At 42.5% G+C, this 23,342-nt stretch overlaps 1 protein-coding gene across 2 annotated transcripts in view; it reads right to left on the reverse strand.

The window, feature by feature from the left end:
- pde7a (phosphodiesterase 7A) overlaps positions 1-23,342 on the reverse strand; it is a 102,465-nt gene that overhangs the window by 29,957 nt on the left and 49,166 nt on the right. For both annotated transcript variants that reach the window (XM_078216259.1, XM_078216258.1), the window contains 2 exons: positions 14,466-14,526; positions 11,698-11,781 (listed from right to left, as the gene is read on the reverse strand). In XM_078216259.1, the coding sequence (XP_078072385.1) occupies positions 11,698-11,781; positions 14,466-14,526 (145 nt within the window). The remainder of the gene's footprint in view (positions 1-11,697; positions 11,782-14,465; positions 14,527-23,342) is intronic.

Genomic DNA, 23,342 nt, shown 5'->3' on the forward strand with positions numbered 1-23,342 from the left:
CCGGTGTACAGGAGGTTGAGAGTAGTGAGGTCATGGATGAGGTTTCAGAGTCGCAGGAGTGTACTGGCAGGCAGGAAGGCGGTTTGAAGTGTGTATACTTCAACGCCAGGAGCATCCGGAACAAGGTGGGTGAGCTTGCAGCATGGGTTGGTACCTGGGATTTCGATGTTGTGGCCATCTCGGAGACATGGATAGAGCAGGGACAGGAATGGTTGTTGCAGGTTCTGGGGTTTAGATGTTTCAGTAAGTGCAGGGAAGGTGGTAAAAGAGGGGGAGGTGTGGCATTGTTAGTCAAGGACAGTATTATGGTGGCAGAAAGGACATTTGATGTGGACTCGTCTACTGAGGTAGTTTGGGCTGAGGTTAGAAACAGGAAAGGAGAGGTCACCCTGTTGGGAGTTTTTTTATAGACCTCCGAAAAGTTCCAGAGATGTAGAGGAAAAGATTGCAAAGATGATTCTGGATAGGAGCGAAAGTAACAGGGTAGTTGTACTGGGGGACTTTAACTTTACAAATATTGACTGGAAAAGTTATAGTTCGAGTACTTTAGAGGGATCGGTTTTTGTCCAACGTGTGCAGGAAGGCTTCCTGACGCAGTATGTAGATAGACCAACAAGAGGCGAGGCCACATTGGATTTGGTACTGGGTAATGAACCAGACCAGGTGTTAGATTTGGAGGTAGGTGAGCACTTTGGTGACAGTGACACAATTCGATTACGTTTACCTTAGCAATGGAAAAGGATAGGTATATACCAAAGAGCAAGAGTTATAGCTGAGGGAAAGGAAATTATGATGCGATTAGGCGAGATTTAGCTGCCATAGGTTGGGGAAGGAAACTGCAGGGGATGGGCACAATTATAATGTGGAACTTGTTCAAGGAACAGCTACTATGCGCCCTTGATAAATATGTACCTGTCAGGCAGGGAGGAAGCAGACATGTGAGGGAACCGTGGTTTACTAAGGAGGTTGAATCTCTTGTGAAGAGGAAGAAGGAGTTATGTTAAGATGAGACGTGAAGGCTCAGTGAGGGCACTTGAGAGTTACAAGTTAGCCAGGAAGGACCTAAAGAATGGGTTAAGAAGAGCCAGGAGGGGACATGAGAAGTCTTTGGCAGGTAGGATCAAGGAAAACCCTAAAGCTTTCTATAGGTATGTCAGGAGTAGAAGAATGACTAGGGTAAGATTAGGGCCAGTCAAGGACAGTAGTGGGAAGTTGTGCGGGGAGTCTGAAGAGATAGAATCATAGAAATCATAGAAACCCTACAGTGCAGAAGGAGGCCATTCGGCCCATCGAGTCTGCACCGACCACAATCCCACCCAGGCCCTACCTATCCCCACATATTTACCCGCTAATCCCTCTAACCTACGCATCCCAGGACTCTAAGGGGCAATTTTTAACCTGGCCAATCAACCTAACCCGCACATCTTTGGCCTGTGGGAGGAAACCGGAGCACCCGGAGGAAACCCACGCAGACACGAGGAGAATGTGCAAACTCCACACAGACAGTGACCCGAGCCGGGAATCGAACCCGGGACCCTGGAGCTGTGAAGCAGCAGTGCTAACCACTGTGCTACCGTGCCGCCAGAGAGAGGCACTAAATGAATATTTTTCGTTGGTATTCTCACTGGAGAGGGACAGTGTTGTCGAGGGGAGTACTGAGATGCAGGCTGTTGGACTGGATGGGACTGATGTTCATACGGAGGAGGTGTTAGCAATTCTGGAAAGGGTAAAAATAGATAAGTCCCCTGGGCCAGATGGGATTTATCTTGGGTTTCTCTGGGAGGCTAGAGAGGATATTGCAGAGCCTTTGATCTTTGTGCCGTCATTGTCTACAGGAACAGTGCCAGAAGACTGGAGGATAGCAAATGTTGTCCCCTTGTTCAAGAAGGGGAGTAGGGCCAACCCTGGTAATTATAGACCGGTGAGCCTTACTTCTGTTGTGGGCAAAGTTTTGGAAAGGATTATAAGAGATAGGATTTATAATCACCTAGAAAGGAATAATTTGATTAGGGATAGTCAGCACGGTTCTGTGATGGGTAGGTCGTGCCTCACAAACCTTATTGAGTTCTTTGAGAAGGTGACCAAAGAGGTGGATGATGGTAAAGTGGTTGATGTGGTGTATATGGATTTCAGCAAAGTGTTTGATAAGGTTCCCCATGGTAAGCTTTTGCAGAAAATACGGACACAAAGAACAGTACAGCACAGGAAACAGGCCCTTCGGCCCTCCAAGCCTGTGCCGCTCCTTGGTCCAACTAGACCAATCGTTTGTATCCCTCCATTCCCAGGCTGCTCATGAGAGTATCCAGGTAAGTCTTAAACGATGTCAGCGTGCCTGCCTCCACCACCCTACTTGGCAGCGCATTCCAGGCCCCCACCACCCTCTGTGTAAAAAACGTCCCTCTGATATCTGAGTTATACTTCGCCCCTCTCAGCTGGAGCCCGTGACCCCTCGTGATCGTCACCTCCGACCTGGGAAAAAGCTTCCCACTGTTCACCCTATCTATACCCTTCATAATCTTGTATACCTCTATTAGATCTCCCCTCATTCTCCGTCTTTCCAAGGAGAACAACCCCAGTCTACCCAATCTCTCCTCATAGCCAAGACCCTCCATACCAGGCAACATCCTGGTAAACCTTCTCTGCACTCTCTCCAATGCCTCCACGTCCTTCTGGTAGTGCGGCGACCAGAACTGGACGCAGTACTCCAAATGTGGCCTAACCAGCGTTCTATACAGCTGCATCATCAGACTCCAGCTTTTATACTCTATACCCCGTCCTATGAAGGCAAGCATATGGGATTGAGGGTGATTTAGTGGTTTGGATCAGGAATTGGCTAGCTGTAAGAAAACAGAGGGTGGTGGTTGATGGGAAATATTAATCCTGGAGTTCAGTGGTGTACCGCAAGGATCTGTTTTGGGGCCACTGCTGTTTGTCATTTTTATTAATGACCTGGATGAGGGCGTGGAAGGATGGATTAGTAAATTTGCGGATGACACTAAAGTCGGTGGAGTTGTAGACAGTGTGGAGGGAAGTGGCAGGTTACAGAGGGACATAGATAAGCTGCAGAGCTGGGCTGAGAGGTGGCAAATGGAGTTTAATGCGGAAAAGTGAGGTGGTGATTCACTTTGGAAGGAGTAACAGGAATATAGAGTACTGGGCTAATGGTAAGATACTTGGTAGTGTGGATGAACAGAGGGATCTGGGTGTCCATGTGCATAGATCCCTGAAAGTTGGCACCCAGGTTGATAGGGTTGTTAAGAAGGCGTACGGTGTGTTAGCTTTTATTGGTAGAGGGATTGAGTTTCGGAGCCAGGAGGTTATGCTGCAACTGTACAAAACTCTGGTGCAGCCGCATTTGGCGTATTGCGTACAGTTCTGGTCGCCGTATTATAGGAAAGATGTGGAAGTGTTGGAAAGGGTGCAGAGGAGATTTACCAGGATGTTGCCTGGTATGGTGGGAAAATCATATGAGGAAAGGCTGAGGGTCTTGAGGTTGTTTTCATTAGAGAGAAGAAGGTTAAGAGGTGATTTAATAGAGGCATACAAGATGATCAGAGGATTAGATAGGGTGGACAGTGAGAGCCTTTTTCCTCGGATGGTGATGACTAGCACGAGGGGACATAGCTTTAAATTGAGGGGTGAGAGATATAGGACAGATGTTAGAGGTAGGTTCTTTACTCAGAGAGTAGTAAGGGTGTGGAATGCCCTGCCTGCAGCAGTAGTGGACTCGTCAACATTAAGAGCATTCAAATGGTTATTGGATAAACATATGGATGATATTGGAATAGTGTAGATTAGAGGGGCTTTAGATTGGTTCCACTGGTCGGCGCAACATCGAGGGCCGAAGGGCCTGTACTGCGCTGTAATGTTCTATGTTCTATGATTACTTTAGTAACGGTATTGAACACTATGCTATCAGCAGCAAACATTCCAGCTAATTCTGAAGGGAAAGTTACTGATGAAGCAGATGGCTCAGTCTAGGACACCACCCTGAGGAACTCCTCAGCAATGTCTTCAGGCTGAGATATTGGCCTCCAACAGCCACAATCATCTTCCCTTGTACTAGGTATAACGCCGACCAGCGGGTGGAATTTAAAGTAGAATGACTGTATGAAAGCTTAACTTTATTCTTCTGGATCATCTTTTTGGCCGATAGCATCAAACATAATCCAAACCAAGATATTTCTTATGTTTTTGACAACTGCAATGCATGCTGCCAATTTTTCAAAACAGTCAACAGCTGAGGTTGGGTAAGCAGTTGGTAGCCAACAAAGTGCTGCTTTCACCTTTTTCAAGCCTTTATTTTGTTAGAATTTGAAATTCTGTTTTGTCCAATTCAAAAAAGTAACAATCTTCAACTGCTGACAACTGGAACTGGTCAACACAAGAAAGTGTGAATAATGCAAATCTATTTATAAAAATAAACAATTCTAAAGGCAGAAGCCCATTCTCATTATCCGTGGACCATAGGAGAGATGACAAAGCTTGATGCATGGATGGTCCATTTCAAACAAATGGATGACATACAATGAGAAGAGGAGCAGAAGTAATATGTTTTTCATCACTTTCAAAGACCAGCCCACTGGTATCTCTTATTTTCCAGAATTAGCCAAATAAAATAGTTACCATGATGCTACAGTGAAACTTAAAAAAAAACCTGAGAGATAAAATCTTTGAAAATGCAGGAGTTGGGAATGGCAGAAAGGTGATGCCACCCTGGTCATGGGCAGAATGAACTACAATTTGGAGAAGGTCTCAAATCCACCAGGTTTCTGCATCACATATCATGCACAGGATTGCACACTTCCAATTTTTTTGGCAGCTTCCCAAGAAAGAGGGGACACAGACTGTTAGCAGAATAGGGACACAACATAATACAGTAAAACAACCAAGTCAGAGGCAGCACAGCTATATTAAGTTTCAAGGGAATAAGGCAAGGCTGGATGACCTCTATTTAATGCTAGGAATATTACAGGTAAAACAGATGCGTTAAGGGCGATGATTGACACGTGAAAATGTGATATAGTAATCATCGCAGAGACGTGGTTGAAGAAGGGGCAGGATCGGCAACTCAACATTCCGAGATATAGAACCTTCAGGCAAGACAGGGGACGGGTAAAAGAGGAGGAGGCATTGCATCATTAGTTAAGTAGTTATTGCAGTGAGAGATGATATCTTGGGGAGGGCATCGAATGAGGCTGTGGGTAGAGCTTAAGAATAAAAAAAGGGGCAGCCACATTGCTATGTGTTTATGATAGACCCCCAGATAGCCAGCGAAAAATTGAGAAGCAAATATATGCACAATTCTCAAAGGTGTGTAAAAACAATAGGGTAATTGTATTAGGTAATTTCAACTTTTCCAACATTAATTGGGATCGACATAGGGTTAACTGCTTGGAGTGGATTTCCTGAAATATGTACAAGAGAACTTAAGTTACTAAATAGCAGGTCCAACAAAGGGTGACTATGCAGTGCTAGAGCTAATTCTGGGGAATGAAGCCAGGCAGGTGGTTGAGGCGGTGGTGGGCGAACATTTTAGCAATAGTGACCACAACATGGTAAAACTTAAGTTTGTTATCGACAAAGACATAGACAATTTGCAAAAAAGAAAGCTGTGGATTGGGAGAGAGTGGATTTTAGTAAAACAAGGCAGGATCTGGCCAAGGTAGACTGGGAACAGCTACTGGGGGGGGGGGGGGGGTATATCTACAGAAGAGCAGCAGGAAACATTCCAAAAGGAAATGGGCAGGGTATAGGCCCGACATGTTTCCTTTAGGGTGATAGGAAAGAGTAACAACCCCGGAGAACTATGGATCAACAGAGATTTTCAAGATAGGAAGATGAGAAGGGAAAGAGGCTTTTTTGCAGGTTTCTCATGTTGATGCAGACTCGATGGACCATAGGGATTCTTCTGCACTGAGATATCTTTGATGGTATTCCTATGTATCTGCTGCCCATGTCCTTCTAGACAGCAGAGATTGCAGATTGGAAGATGCTATGAAAGGAGCCTTGGTGAGTTGCTGCAGTGCATTTTGTAGATGCTGCCTGTGTGTGTTGATGGTAGAGGGAGTAAATATTTAAAGGTGATGAATGGGGTGCCATTCAAGCAGATGTACAAGCCACTCTCAAGCTCTTCAATTCTGCATTCAAGAAACCTGTCCTGTCCTTGAATGTTATCAAAACAAAACTCTTATCATCCCAAATTTGGCCAGCCAAACATTCCACCTCCCATGTACGGTGAAGGAGAATCCTGGAATATGTTGAGCACTTCCTATACATTGGTAGCAACCTCTCAAAAAAAGGTCACCATCAATGAGGAGATCCAACACCGGATCAGCTGTGGCAGCTCAGTCTTCTACAAATTAGAGCAGATAACAAAGACCGCTGCAGGTCAATAAAAAATCCCAGTTGTCACCACACTCCTGTACTGCAGTGAGATCTGGAAAGTGTCAGCAACACATAAGAGCACTAGAGAAATTCTATCAGCAATGCCTCCACTACATCCTATGGATTCAATGGAAGGACCATCAAACAAATGCTAGTGTCCTTCTTAAAACCAGCTTCTCAAGCATTCAGGCAAAAATCCTGCAAAATCAACTTCAATGGACTGGGCATTGTGCCCTGATGGCCGAAAACTGTCTCCCCTGCCAGGTCCTGTTTCTCAGCTCTCAAATGGCCAATGTTCCAGGGAGGACAAAGAAAATGCTTGACCATCAAGCTACATCACATTTTGAGTCATGGCATCTTTGATAAGGCAGTGGTAGCTGAGAAGGAAAGGAATGGAAGTAATTCCTCCAAACTCATGACCTTGTGGGACATCATGCCCCACGTGGCCAAAAAGCTACAGATTCAGAATTGGCCTGTTCAGTCACATGAAGGCCATTGGCAGAAACTTGCGTGCTTGAGAAGATGCCAATCTCAAATCAAGGGAAACTGAACAACACTGAAATATTGGCCAGAACACCTTTGATTTTCATCAATAATTTCTGCAATATTTATGGGGTCCCATAAAATGGGCATTGCCCATTTAAGCTACTGCAGTGAGCTCCTGTTGCAGTATCACAAATATTCCTTTCCCCGAAGAGCAGATGCACCACTGGGAGTTCACCTACATATGTAATTAGCTCCGACACAAAAAATTAGATGGATTTGGTAGCTGTCCTGGTCCAACCCAGAACCAAGGAGAATATGCCCAATTTCTCTCGATTCTCAACTCACCACCCCAAAAGACCAATAATTTCCTACGACTCAGCACTTAATAATCTAATACCTTCCCTGTTCAATCACAGCTGCCATCGTGAACTATCAGTTCATAGTGCAACACCCTCAATTCAGATTTGGAAGGGCTCTTTGTAAAACTACTCTAGGATTATCCTCGAGAGCAAAAGTAACCAGTCACTATTAACTATTTGTGACAAGCAGGGCCTCCTGCAGGTATTTGTAAAATAAATCTATTGCATAGTAAATAAGAAATTCAACATTAAATAAATCTAATATTTTTACATCTAAATCTTCAGTCAAAACAGGAGGCATAACTGATTGCAAAGTCTCTTTCATGTTCCCAGGAAAAGCATGAAAGTGTTGATGCAGGTAACAAAAGTAAAATTATAGATATTGTACATGTCACACAAGGACAAGTAAACATGTTGAAGAGCAGGTGTTCTTGGATACTCTCCTGACATTATCCATTTAATTGTAGTACAGTATATAAAGAACAATGAGCCCAAATTAATTACAATAATGGTACGTTAGACCACAACTGCACATCCCAATATTAAGGAAATTATATCTATATTAATAAATTTGAAATGGCTGTGCAACATTTTACTTTACTTGTCTAAAAATGGTACATAAAACAGATAAGTATTGCTTTTTCAATTAATTAACATTCCCAAGAGAAAACTCAGATATTCCAAGCAGTCAACTCATTAGAAACTATGCCTTAATTAGATGCAATGTTGTGAAGCGCTTATCTCAACCAAATTACATGAAGTTTGATTTCTTTCCACAAGTTACCTTTTTTTGCCCCTAAGTAACTACAACATACCCATGAGATTCTGGACCGGACAGATCAGCGACAACTTCAGAAAATGGAGATTGCAAAATTCATACTGATTTTTGTTCTACACCAGTTTACGGAAGGCCAGAAAATGACAATACATCATTATCTCTGTGCTCACATGCGGTTTCTTACCGTAATATGGTCTTTTAGTTATATGCTATAAAGCTGCTTGAAATTTTGTGGATGTGCTGCTATTAAAGACAATACTGTGAATGATGTAAAAGTGCTGCTTAAATGGCTGCTAAGTGACATCTTAGATACGTTGTAAATCTGTGTAATCAACTTCATTGGTTAAACTATTCACACATCGCTAACTGTAATGACTTGGAAAAAACCCAGAAATAGCATTAAAATGTAAGAGATCAAAGCACCTTTCAGTTTAAAGACAAATTACTTTTGAAGTCTAACAAAGAACTGCGTCATTGCAGTGCACTTGTGAAAAGCAGCATATATAATGTGGCTTCAGTAAGAAACATGCACAGCTCTTAAGTAGCATTTTTTCCTTACAGACTGGTACATAGTGCATTCACTATTTTAAGGAATTTTCATGCTTGAAATTAGATGTGGTTGCTAATGCTTTTTCAAACAAGTGTTACTTGAAAAATAACCTGAGGCTTTTAAAAACAGCCAAGGCCTTTGAGTAAAAATGTCAATGAAGATATTCAAAATAATTTTCGGGCCGTCCATGCCAGTGTGACTCTCTGGCCCTGCCGGCAACGCACCCACAGGTTCCCCGGACACGTGGAGTGGCTTCAATGGGAAATCCCATTGACAGTGGTGGGACCAGAGAAATCCACCACCAGTGAACAGCATACTGCCTCCTGCTGCCAAGAAACACACAGCTGGGAGGCTGGAGAAAACCACCCGTACATAACTTTACATTTAGTTTGATTTTAATTATTTTATAAACTTTACTTCAAGCTGTGGCTATTTGAGTTTAATTGAAATAAAAATGACAGCCAGTCAAAATATTTCAGCTTTGCAACTGGCAAAGAACATCTAGATGTACATTTTGCAAAGGTCTTTTCCACACTTGTACCTTCGGTATGATATATTGCAAAAGGTAACAGAAATAGCAGGTGTATTAGCTGAATGTGTCACAAATTAGCTCTGGGTGAAAGTTAACAGGCTTCCAAATCTTAGCTCGGATTCAATAATAACGTAGAAAGGCCCCAAGGCACAAAATCACAAAAATATATTATTCGAAAATGAAAACAAAAGGTGAGAGTGACCAAACATTTGGTTAAGGAGGTACATTTTAAAGGAGGTTTTAGAGAGGGTGGAATTCCAGAGCACAAGGCCCAGATCCTGAAGGCACAGACAGTGGGACAAAGGGAGCCGCGGATGCAGAGAGACCAGAGTTGGAGAAACACAACAGTGTTTACAGTCGAGAGGGTTACAATAAATTGGACTTTATGCAGATAGGATACAAGAGTTTTTCATTAACTGAACTTTAGGGAGGGTGGAAGATAGGAAGTTAAACAGGAGAGCACTAGAATGGTTACATCTGGAGGTGAAGAAAGCCTGGATGACGGTATCGGCAGTGGATGGGCAATACGCAGAACTGATATGGGAGCACTGGGATAAATTGACAGCTGGTCTTTGTAACATAGATCCTAAGGTGTCGGAAGCTCAATTCAATTAGATAGGACGCTGAGGCTTTTAAAGCTCTGATTCAACATGAGACAATTGCTGGGGTGGAGAATGGAACCAACATGAAGGGTGCGGTATTTGTGGTAGGCCTGAAGATGAAGGCTGCAGTCTTCCCTGTTTATGTTGTTGAAATTGCATTTCATCTTGAATTGGATGTTAGACAAGCGTTACAATAAAACAGTGAACGAACGGATCAAGAGGTGGTGAGGTAGAGAAGGAGCTCATCAAAATGCACAAAGAACGACCCTAAATACTTCATATAATATTGCTAAGGGTCAACAGGCAGATGACATGGCAGGCCATTCAGCCCTTTGATCCTGTTCTGTCATTCTACTGGATCATGGCAGACATGTACCTCAACTCTTTATGACCTGCCTTTGCTCCATGTCTCAGGTTAGGTGGATTGGCCGTGCTAAATTGCCCCTTGGTGTCCAAAGATGTGTAGGTTAGGGGGATTAGTGGGGTAAATATGTGGGGCAAATATGTGGGGCTATGGGGATAGGACAGGAGGGTGGGCATGGGTGAGATGCTCTGTCGGAGAGTCGGTTAAGGGTCGATGGGCCGGATGTCCTCCTTCTGCACTGCAGGAATTCTATGATTCTTATCTCATTTAATAACAACAAAATCCAACCCTGAAACTGTCAAATGTCACAGCAGCTACTATCTTTTTGAGGGAAGAAAATTCCAGATTTACACCAAGTTTTGTGTGACAAAGCTTTTCCTGATTTAACACCTCAACATCCTAGGCCTAATTTTAAGCTTATGCTTCTTTGATCTGAATTCTTCCAGCAGAGGAAATAGGTTCTCTGCAATGAGCCTCAAATTGAATTCTTCATTTTAAACACCTTAATTAGATCACTGCTCAACCTTCTGAAGTCAAGGGAATACAAACCAAATACATAAATCTTGTATTCATAACCCTGATATCATGCTGGAGAATATGCACTGTTTCCCTTCCAACACCTCGAAATCTTTCCTGAGGAGAAACCAAGGATAGATTCTTGGCGCAATCCAGCTGTGACACTCTTCCCAATGACATTGAGCTGGAGATGGGAGGGACACGTTGCAGGAAAATGATGTGGTCAACCATGTCAAAAGTTACAGAGGCCAGGATGGGCGAGGAAAACACAGTCGGTCACTGCTTTGAATGATAACATTGTGACTTTGATTAAAGCCATTTTGCTGCAGGGACCGGGGTAGAAATCAGATGAGACCAATTCAAACATGAGTGTTTTTGGAAAGATTGTAAGAATTTAGGGCAGATTCAAGAACTTGAGGGGAAAGGGACACGGAAGAAAGGGCAGTAGTTTGCAGAGGTTGAGGGTTAGTTTTTGAGGAAGCAGGTGATGGTAACTGTTTTGGAAAGAGTGCGACAGAACTTGAGGGAGATGGCAATGGCTTAGAAAAGATAAGAGGCAGTACCTGAGGAGAAGAAACTATTTACAAAATCAGCTAGCAGGAGAGCCGGGGGGGGAAATTTAGTGGAATTAACCAAAAAAGAGAGTATGAAATAGGGTTCAGGTAGGAGGATGTGCTCAGACATCTGAGCATGAATGGAGGTGAGAGAGTAAGTAGTGAAAGACATGAGTCCAAGGCAACGGCAGACAAAGAAGTGCATTAGCTCCTTCCATTGGTTGTTAGAGGTGAGAGCAAAGAAGGCAAGAAGTGTTTAAGGAAACGATTGGAGAGAGAAACAAAAACTCCAAGGTTAAACTTACATTCCAGGATGATCCTGATATAATAAGAGTTTTGACAAATTCAGTCTTGCTAATGAAATTAAACATTCCTCTGTAAAATGGCAGAACTGGTACAATGCTCTAGCACACACTTCTGGAGTTTCAGCATTCCAAGTTTCTTGATACTTTAAAGTACAAGGATGTGATAAATTTCTAGATTACAGGCTGAACAAATTTCCTTCCAAAACATGAAAGGAGAGTTGCTCTTTAAGCAACCTCACAAGGTACATCAAATAATACACTTACGGTGCAAAAGGCGAAAATCAACGTAAGGATGAGAATCTCTTCTTTCAGGTTGAAATCCTGCTCGGCTCCTCACCCGTACATCACCTGATAGAAGGGGCAAAAAAATATTCCAGGGTTAACACAAGTATCGATAGAATCATACCTGGCAAGGTTCTCTCTCTCACCAGAGAGAAGAAGAAAGGAAAGGAAAGAGTCTGCAATAAAGAAATACAAGTGCATTCTGATGATTGATTGACTCTTTATCCACAAGATCTACAATAAGCACAAGTCCTTTGAATATCAGGATCTAAATCTACCAATCAATGCTGCAGCGGACATTTCTGCTTTTTTTTAATCTCACGCTACAGTAATCTTAAATCATAGAATCATAGAATCCCTCCAGTGCAGAAGGTGGCCATTCAGCCCATTGAGCATGCACCAACAACAATCCCACCCAGACCCTATCCCCGTAACCCCATATATTTACCCTGCTAATCCCCTTGACACCAAAGGGCAATTAGCACGGCCAATCAACCTAACCCGCACATCTTTGGCATGTGGGAGGAAGCCAGAGGAAACCCACACGTGACATGGGGAGAACGTGCAAACTCCACACAGACAGTGACCAGAGGCTGGAATTTAACCCAGGGTGTGAGGCAGCAGTGCTAACCACTGTATCACCGTGCCGCCCCGTTATGGCATTTTCTATACATCCCAGGTGGCTAGCTGGCCTTCTTTTGTTAAAAAGGGGAAAGAAAGATGAAAAAGTAAAATTCACTAATGTAACTCCTTCTTCAGGAGATCTCAAAGCAACTCGCATCCAACGAGAATCTTGAAGTGTGATATTGTTATATACAACTGCTGATTTACACACAGTAGGTTCAGGTTACCAAAATAAATAACCAGCTTATCTGATTTTGTTGTTTTTTTTCAGGTGTAAATGTTAGTGCAGGATACTGTTATACTTATTTAAAGGCAAATTACTTGCAAGTGATTGATTCTTTTCTGCTTGATCCAGCATTTCTTTCTTTGATTCAGGTTTTGGTATTGTATTGAGGCTGACAGTCCCACGCTGATGATATGCTGTGTTATCAGATGTGCTGCCTTTAAGTTCAAGTTACTACACTGCTTGTTCAGGTAGCTGTGGAGCAGAAAAGTGTGGAGTTTGCACATTCACCTGTCTGCGTGGGTTTCCTCCAGGTGCTCCAGTTTCCTCCCATAGTCCAAAAATGTGCAGGTAGGTTGATTAGCCACGCTAAATTGCCCCTTAGTGGCAGAGGAAGTAGCAGGGTAAATACGTGGAGGTATAGGATCTGGGTGGGATTGTTGTCAGTGCAGGCTCAATGGGCCAAATTGCCTCCTCCTGAACTGTAGGGATTCTATGATTAGGGAAAGGTCCCTTCCTTGAGCCCTGCAAATGTTTTCTCTCAGGTACTTATCAAAATCCCTATTGAAGGCCCTGATTAAATCTGCCTCCACCACGCTGTCAGGTAGTGTATTCCAGACCCTAACCACTCTCGGCATAAAATATTTTCCCTCATGTCACCATTGGTTTTTTCGCCAATCACTTAAACTTGGAAATACTTTATGGCAGGAAATATGCACAGTCTATCTCTATATGCAGCTAAGAGTGAGCTTGCAGGCTAATGAGCTCAGAAGCTTGCATTTAATACACATACTGTTTGTCATAATTCGATTGTGATGCTATTTTCATCATACCTTGGTGTGACAACTGGAATTATGTTTAGCTAAAGTTTATATAGGTGTATATACTTACCTTAATATGTAATATTCTTCATGGCAGATTGATGCACCTTCTTCTACTGTTGTCCACTTGCCCTTCTTTCTCCATTAGTCAAAGATCCTAGATCACACATGTACACCGTACCACGCACTTAACACCACTTGCTGTGAAACATTAGCATATAGTGTTCTTAAACACCAAGGGGTGATTTTCCAGAGGTTTTCTTCAGATTGTACACAGAGATACAGAAAACCCAGAAAGCATCAAAATGGTGCATCTTACACAACTTTTCTTGATGGTTCTTCTGCCAGTGTTACAGCAGATATATGCGAGAACTAATCCCCCGGAAATTCACCCTCAAAAGTGATTTTACTGACTCAGCCCAGGGAAATCAATTGTTTTTGTCTGAAGTTAAAGGAAAGAAAAGGGCATGGATATGGAGACAAAAGGCTGGGCTAGGTAAAACTGCATACACCTTCGAAGGAGGGTTTCAATGGGAAGGAGACTGACAGTAAGTGGAGGGAAGGGCTGTAGCTGTAGGGGAAATGGGATGCAGTCTGAGTAGAAAGTAACAGTTGTGGTTGAGTAGCAAAGATGCTGAGATCAGTGACCGGAGCGCAGTCCATACAAGGAATGTCACATGGCTCAAGCAAAGCGACTAGGACCAGGAGATGCAAGTGAAGAGGGTATGAGTCACAGAATGACTGTATAGCAATGTTTATTATACTGAAGAGCGTGATCTAGTGCAAAGGAGTAACTTAGCCAAATTAATTGAATTGTAACCACTTTAAGCACATTATCTCCCTACATAACTGACCCGCTGAGAAGAGACGGACAAAATTAGAAGATGACACAGTGAGACTCAACGGGATGCAGAATGAAAAATGCCAACACAAGGATTAAGTAACAGAAACAATCCTGACTCATCAGTGTCAGTGCTTATGGAAAATCCAGAGCAAGAGTGAGAGTGAGAGACTGGTATAAATAGACAGTTATGTTCTGATGATGAGTCACAAGACAGTAAGAGTACAACTAGATTACTCACCTAACATACGAATGTACAGAGCAGTCTGATCTGAGCTTTCGTAGGATATCGCTCCTCGCCTCTGAAAAATAAGAGACCAGTACAGAAATGGTTACTTTTCAAGATGGAGTCAACTCCAAAAAACAGGACTTTTTAAAATGGACTGGAGGAAGTACATAATTTTATCTTAACCCCCAAAACTAAGACAGTTCACATTCATGTTAGAATGGGTTTGACTGGAAGGCAAACAGAAAATATTGATTCTTCCGGCTAATAAAAAAGTACCAATGATTATGAGTCAACTTCGGGAGTCCAACCTAATCTAGGAACACAAGTAGGCCATCAGTTCCCTCAAGCCTGTTCCACCATTTTAGTAGGATTATCTCAGCTCCATTTGCCCATCTTTGCAACAGAATACAAGGTGACATTAGAAACTTGCAGACTGGAGAGCTCAATGATAAATTCAATTTAACGTAGATGAATAAGAGGTGATGCACTTTGGTATGAAAAGTAGAAACATCACATACACCTTAGAAAATAAGAAATCGAAAACAAGAGCAGAAGTGATCAAGAGATAAGCAAATATATCAAAAACAGAAATGCAGGTTAGCAAAGCAATGAAAACTGCTAACAAAGCACCAGGATTTATTTCTAAGGATTCATAGGTACAGAAGTAATGAAGTGGAAAGACTAAGCCACAATTTTTGGTCCGCCCTCCAAACTCCGTTCTCTTGCTATTGACTCCATCCCTTCTTGCACCCTGGAGATCTAGATTTCCCCACAAGGGGAGTCACTTTCTCAATATCCACCCTGTCAAAGCCATTCAGAATCTTCTTTATTTCATTTATTTTATTGAGGGAATCCAGAACCAGGGATCATAGTTTGAGGGGAAGACCTTTTAAAACTGAGGGCGAGGAGAAATTTCTTCACCCAGAGGGTGGTGAATGTGTGGAATTGAGTACCACAGAAAGTAGTCGAGGTCAAAACGTTGTCCGATTTCAAGAAGAAATTAGATATAGCTCTTGGGGCTAATGCACATCATCAATGCACAAGTCGCGAGAGTGCTGGAATACTCCCCATTTGGCTGGATGAATGCAGCTCCAACAATACTCAAGAAGCTCTATTACCGTCCAGGACAAAGCAGCCCACTTAAATGTCCATCACGTACCTCAGTCATTTGCTCCATTACTGTCACATAGTAGCAGCTGTGTCTATCATCTACATTAAAGATGCACTACAGGAATTCACCAAGGATCATTCCACAACACCTTCCAAACCTACAATCTCTGCCAGCTAGAAGGACGAGGGCAGCAGGTGCATGGAAACACACATCATCCTAACTTGAAAGTATATCACTGTTCCTGGATCAAAATCCCCCCCACGACAGCATTGTGGTGCACCTACAGCACATTTACTGCTGCAGTTCAAACACGATCAACGTCACGCGGGTAACAAGGGCAGCTGGCCTTGCCACTGACACGCCTGACAAATAAAAAGCTCAGAACACTGCATCGTACTGTTACTATGAAATGTTACATTACAAACTGTCAGCACAGGTGTAGAAATTCACTGGATCAACATTTCCAAATTATAAAACATTCCATAAACAAGGTCCACAAACACGATGGGAGCCTGGATTTTCCAGCCCATTGCTAAATCAAAAAGATGATGTTTTATGGGCAAAGGGAGTGTGCATACCAGCACACAAATGTTTTACTACAAAACTTCATTATTATTATTTTCAATCCTTTGCCAGAAGAGATTAATTTTACTGTCTATGTTTGCAGGTACAAAGCCCTTTTTTATACTTTCATAGTATTTGGGCATCACTGGCAAGGCCAGCATTTGTTCCCCATCCCTAGGCCATTTCCGAGGGCAGTTACGCATCAACCACATTGCTGTGGATCAGGAGTCACATGTAGGCCAGACCAGATATAGATGGCAGATTTCCTTCCTTAAAAAGGACATTAACGAACCAGATGGGTTTTGACAGGCCACTCGTCATTTCCTTCATCGGCAATTTATTCTTGTCCTCCAAAATTAACCCTCCCGCCCAGAATCAGCAATGCTTTCTCGGAACAGCAATACAAAATAAATTATTCAAGACATCCAACATTTCCCCGATCCTCAATAACATCCCTCTTTTATGCCTTTCAACAGTATTGGTACTTTGATCGCAGGCATGCTGAAGTAAATTAACACAGATTCCTAATCTTCGATCTAGTGACACCTGAAAACCATGGAGTGACAATTTCTCAGGAATCACTTCCACTGTATGTTTGCCGAAGTGTGGCAAAAACAATGTTTACAAATGTAAACACGGATTCCGCCACCCATGCAGTTATTCGGGAATACTGAGAGTAGCTCTGAGGAAATTCTGTTCATTCAGCATTAACTGAGAAAGAAGGGCACCCGGATACAAGAAGCAGCAGAGTTTAAACCTGCATAATCTGTGCCATGCATGTTCCAAATTACAGTAGGGTGTCAGGTCCACAATCTCTGAAATCAGCATGTTTAGATAGTTGTGGAATTCACTTTTTAGGTTTTCTTTCTGTATAAGCCACAAAGCTGACAGTCACAAAAAATACTCCTTGGATTTTGCAGCCAAGGCAAAACTTTTCTGTTGCCGATCAAACTGCATAAAACACCTTCCAGAATGAGGATTAATTGTTGAGTCCCTCTGGGAAATCAGATTCTCAGAGGTTGGGTCGACTGTGGCTGTGCCAGATCCTTGAAAGAGCGAGGGAATAGTCCACTCACCAACTATTCCCCCATTGCCCTGCAAGAAAAACCTATTGCAAGACTGTGTCATTCCACTTCTTTTATCACTCTCTGCACAATGACAGACAAGGGAAAAAATCCTGTTCACCCCATTAACTTATGTAGTGATGCCTTGGTTATAATCATCCACAACAAGTTTTCCAGTCCTGTTAAAAGCTGTGGAAAACAGTTTCAGTAAAGTGCAGAAAGCTGAGCCCCATTGGGTAAGAGGACATCTTCAACTAAATCATTTTCTAAACCATCACACAAACACTGAACCTTTTGGTTGCTTGGTTGCTCTAGACAATAAGCACTACCATGGCAATGAGCTGAGAAAGAGAGGTGTATCTATTGTCCCGAGGAACATTAATCAAGTCGCAAGTTTGACTGCGCAATGAATAAGTCTATTTTGCCTGTAACCAAGGAAACAAGGAAATATGCATCGCTGAAGGGCCAAATGGCTTCCTTCTGCACCATAAAGATTCCATGATCATGAAGACAAATCATTCAAAATGCATAGTTCTGATAGCTTAGGAATTGTATTCTCCCTCAAGAATACAAGTGATGGATCAAAGCCGTATAACAAAATTCCTTCAAGCCTTGTTCTTTGACAGATAAACCTTCAAGCATGTTGTGTACCAATTTAGATTTATGTTTTGTGTATTCTCTACCATTGGGGGTCATGTTATATTTTGGTTACCATCAGCTCACTTGAGACAATCCTAAGTGATATGTGGGATATTTAAGCAAGATGTGGTTGAGGTTGAAGATCAACAATGATCATATCATACGGCAGAACGGGCACAGAGGGCCAAAGCGCCTACTTCTCTCATTTCTTTTGTAAACTGCGTTATCAGACTGATTCTGGGGTATTAGAAATAAACCTGTTTGTTTAAAAGAACAATGAATAATGGGTGTTACACAGTCAAACATTAAAGTGTTTTAAAAGCAATTAGGAAATTAGGCAGCACGGTGGCACAGTAGTTAGCACTGCTGCCTAACAGCACCAGGGATCCGGGTTTGATTCCACCTTGGGTTTCTGCCTGTGTGTAGTTTGCCCATTCTTCCATTCAGTGTCTGTGTGCGTTTCCTCCAGTTGCTCTGGTTTCCTGACAGTCCAAAGATAGTAAGAAGTTTAACAACACCAGGTTAAAGTCCAACAGGTTTATTTGGTAGCAAAAGCCACACAAGATGTGCAGATTAGGTGGATTGATCATGCTAAACTTCCCCATCGTGTCCCAAAATGTGTAGATTAGGGGGGGATTAGCGGGGTAAATACGTGGGTTATGGGGACAGGGCCAGGGTTGGCTCAGGTGGAATGCTCTTTCAGAGGGTCAATGCAGACCCAATGGGCCGAATGGCCTCCTTCTGTACTGTAGGGATTCTATAGTTCTATGGCCAAGAATTCAAGGACCTCACATTGCTGGCAAATTTTGCCAAACTGAAAAAAATGACCTCACAAAACTGTCATTGATACATCTATGCTGAGAACACTTTGACACAATCTTAATTTTCAAAAAGTCAAACACTTTCCAATACAAAATTTGTCTCTTTTTCTCTCCTAATTTCTATCTTTCTCACACTCTTTGCTCAGTCTTCTGCCCTACTCTCTCTATCATCCATCCTTCTGCGTTTCTCCCTCCGGCCCCGAATTTTTTCTTCCTGATGTGTATTCCCCATCTCCATGCTGGAAAGTGTACATCTATGGTCAATGATAATAGGATATTGGGGGTTGGATGGGGGATGTCATCAGTTACAACGGGAAGCAGCAGGAGAGACAAGGAGATCAAAGGTTTGCCCCATCCCACCTTTTCTGGCTCAGAGGTGGTGAAACAAATTGTAGTGCCCCGTCAGTCAAGTTGAGATTAGCTAACTCAGCACAGCCTGGGAATTCGACCTGGGATCTTACTCAATGTCACATACATGTCAACAATCCGCTTATCACACAGACGATCAGATTTCTGAAATCCTCTTTACGCTGTCATCATTTGAGAGCTGAAATTAATGTGCATCGCCAAACTCACAGAACCACATTTCACTGCTCTGAGGTCTGGTGTCTAATGTACTGGACAGGGAGTTCTCATCTCCAGTACACAGAGCTGCCATTCTGTACCTTCCATTAACAATTCATGTACAATACAAGATTAATCACCTGATTTCATTTGTGACAATTATTTTTTAAATTATATGGGGATAACTTATTTTTATATGACCTCAAAATCTTCATGCGTGGGGAAGACACAACAGTGGGGAAAATAAAAGCACAACAACAAATCACGTCATAGCTTGTTTCAATCTGAATGAGCGGTCGGGCAGGGAGACTGTCAGTGCTTGGAAACGGACGGGTTAATAAGGAGCAGGGAACAGTACTGCGTTGTTATGGTAAATCATGTCAGGACTCAATCCAAATGACAGAATCCAAAGAGCTTCTACAAATACATAAAGGGCAAAAGAGTAACTAAGGAGTAGGGCCTCTTAAGGATCAACAAGGTCATCTATGTGCGGGTCCACAAGAGATGGGCGAGATCCCAAATGAATATTTCTCGTCAGTATTTACTTTGAAAAAGGCATGGATGTTAGGAAACTTGGGGAAATAAATAGTGATGTCTTGAGGAGTGTACATATTACAGAGAAGGAGGTGCTGGAAGTCTTAAAGTGCATCAAGATAGATAAATCCCCGGGACCTGATGAAGTGTATCCCAGGACATTTTGGGAGGCTAGGGAGGAAATTGCGGGTCCCCTAGCCGAGATATTTGAATCATCGATAGTCACGGGTGAGGTGCCTGAAGATTGGAGGGTGGCAAACGTTGTGCCTTTATTTAAAAAGGGCTGCAGGGAAAAGCCTGGGAACTACAGGCCAGTGAGCCTCACATCTGTAGTGGGTAAATTGTTGGAAGATATTTTGAAAGACAGGATCTACAGGCATTTAGAGATGCAAGGACCGATTAGGGACAGTCAGCATGGCTTTGAGGGTGGAAAATCATGTCTCACAATGAGTTTTTTGAAGGGGTAACCAAGAAGGTAGATGAGGGCAGTGCAGTTGATGTTGTCTACATGGACTTTAGCAAGGCCTTTGACAAGGTACTGCATGGTAGGTTGTTGCATAAGGTTAAATCTCACAGGATCCAGGGTGAGGTATCTAAATGGATACAAAATTGGCCTGGTGACAGAAGCCAATTGGTGGTTGTAGAGGGTTGTTTTTCAAACTGGAGGCCTGTGACCAGCGGTGTGCCTCAGGGATCAGTGCTGGGTCCACTGTTATTTGTCATTTATATTACTGATTTGGATGAGAATATAGGAGGCATGGTTAGTAAGTTTGCAGATGACACCAAGATTGGTGGCATAGTGGACAGTGAAGAAAGTTATCTCCAATTGCAATGGGATCTTGATCAATTGGGCCAGTGGGCTGATGAATGGCAGATGGAGTTTAATTTAGACAAATGCGAGGTGATGCATTTTGGTAGATTGAACCAAGGCAGGACTTACTCAGTTAATGGTAGGGCATTGGGGAGAGTTGCAGAACAAAGAGATCTAGGGGTACATGTTCATAGCTCCTTCAAAGTGGAGTCACAGGTGGACAGAGTGGTGAAGAAGGCATTCGGCATGCTTGGTTTCATCGGTCAGAACATCGAATACAGGAGTTGGACGTCTTGTTGAAGTTGTACAAGACATTGGTAAGGCCACACTTGGAATACTGTGTGCAATTCTGGTCACCCTATTATAGAAAGGATATTATTAAACTAGAAAGAGTGCAGAGAAGATTTACTAGGATGCTACCGGGACTTGATGGATTGAGTTATGAGAGGCTGGCTAGACTGAGACTTTTTTCTCTGGAGCGTAGGAGGCGGAGGGGTGATCTTATAGAGGTCTTTAAAATAATGAGGGGCATAGATCAGCTAGATAGTCAATATCTTTTCCCAAAGGTAGGGGAGTCTAAAACTAGAGGGCATAGGTTTAAGGTGAGAGGGGAGAGTTACAAAAAAGTGTCTAGAGGGGCAATTTTTTCACAGAGGGTGGTGAGTGTCTGGAACAAGCTGCCAGAGGTAGTAGTAGAGGCGGGTACAATTTTGTCTTTTAAAAAGCATTGTTAGTTAGTTACATGGGTACGATGGGTATAGAGGGATATGGGCCAAATGTAGGCAATTGGGATTAGTTTAAAAGGTTTTTTAAAAAAAGGGCAGCATGGACAAGTTGGGCCGAAGGGCCTGTTTCCATGCTATAAACCTCTATGACTCTATGACTAGTTGATCTTCTTGAAGAATTAGCAGAGAGCGCTGCTGATGGTAGGGCAATAGATGTATCTATAGACTTTCAAAATGCAATTGGTAAAATGCCACTTCAAAGACTTATTCAAAAAATAGAAGCACTAGGGAGATAAAGGGACAAAAACATATTATCACATCATTACTCAATTGCTGTTTGTAAGACCTTGCAGGGCACAAAATTAGTTGCCACATTTTCTATGTGACCAACAATGACTTCACTTCAAAAGTACTTAATTAGCTGTAAGGAGGTTTGGAGTGATTCAAGGTAATGAAAGGCACTATATAAAAGCATTTCTTTTAAGAATTTGTAGAATTATTAGATAAATGCAGAAAATTGCATGCTTTATGTTAATTTTACTTTGAAAGGCAGACGGTCAAAGGGGGAGTTAAACCCTAAAATGTAAAAAGGGGTGTGCTCCCACCTGCTGGATGACCATAGGTCGCTCTCTCCTTTAAGGAGAAGAGCTGACTGGTGGTGATTTTAATCCGAGGATCACCACACCTCAGGTGAGGAGGAAGGTTGAGAAGGTGAGGCCTTCATGAAAAACCTCAGCTGGAATGGAAATTGAACCTTCATTGTTGGTATCGCTCTACATCACGAACCAGCCATCCAGCTACTGAGTTATACCTGCTGTATACATGCCCAATATATATATTTTTTAATGGCAACAAGTTGAGGTGTTTGTGTTTCATGTCTTGGAGAGATATTGATAAATTAAGCAAATGAGTAAAACTGTGGCAAATGGATTTCAATTTAGGAACATGAGGTCAAGCAAATGATAGAACAAAGTACTTTCTAAATGATGAAAACCTAGAAACAGTCAAGGTCCAAAGGGAGCTCAGATAATCATAGTCTCATGAACAGACAAGAGAATCAAAAAGGCTAATGGAATGCTGGCCTTTATATGTAGCAAACCAGAATGCAAGGGGATAGAAGTGATATGAAAGCAATACAAAGCCCTGGTTATGCCACACCTGCAGTATTGTGAGGAGTTCTGGGCACCACACCTGAGGAAGAATATACTGACCCCGAGGGGAATGCAATGCATTTTACCAGAATGATACCTGAACCCCAAGAATAAATTATAATGAGAGGTTACAAAAACTAGAGTGTATTCCCTGGAATTTAGAGAGTTAAGAGGTGATTTGATCAAAGTTTAAGAGCAACAAATGGAAAATAGAAACTATCTCTGCTGGTTGGGAGCCTTGGATTTGGGGGGGCTTAGTCTAAAGCCCTTCAGAACTGAAGTTAGGAAACACTTCTACACTCAAAGAATGGTAGAAGTCTGGAACTTTCTTCTGTAACCAGCAATTGATGCTAACTCAATTGTTAATGTAATTTTAAATCTAAAATTGATAACTTGTTTTATTAACCAAATGTATTAAGGGATATGGGGCAAAAAGTTTTATATCACAGATCAGCCATGTTTATCTCCTTATCTGAGGAAGGATGTTCTTGTTATGGAGTGAGTGCAGCAAAGATTTACTAGATTAATTCTTGGGATGGAGGGACTGACATATGAGGAGAGAGTGAGTCGGTTAGGATTACATTTGCTGGAGTTTAGAGGAATGATTGGGGTGGGGGGGGGGGGGGGGGGGGGGGGTCAGGGATAGGGAGAAATTCCTTCACCCAGAGAGCGGTGAGCCTGTGGATATTGCAACCACAGAAAGCAGTCGAGGCAAAAACATTGCATGTTTTCAATAAGGAATTGGATAAAGCTCTTGGGACTAAAGGTTATCAAAGAACATGGAGGGAAAGCAGGCACAGGTTACCGAGTTAGATGATCAGCCCTGATTATAATGAATGGCGGAGCATGCTCAAAGGGCCGAATGGCCCACCTGCTCCTATTTTCGATGTTTCTATGTTCTCACA

This window comes from Mustelus asterias, chromosome 7 (genome assembly GCF_964213995.1).
Source record: "Mustelus asterias chromosome 7, sMusAst1.hap1.1, whole genome shotgun sequence".
Lineage (NCBI taxonomy): Eukaryota > Metazoa > Chordata > Chondrichthyes > Carcharhiniformes > Triakidae > Mustelus > Mustelus asterias.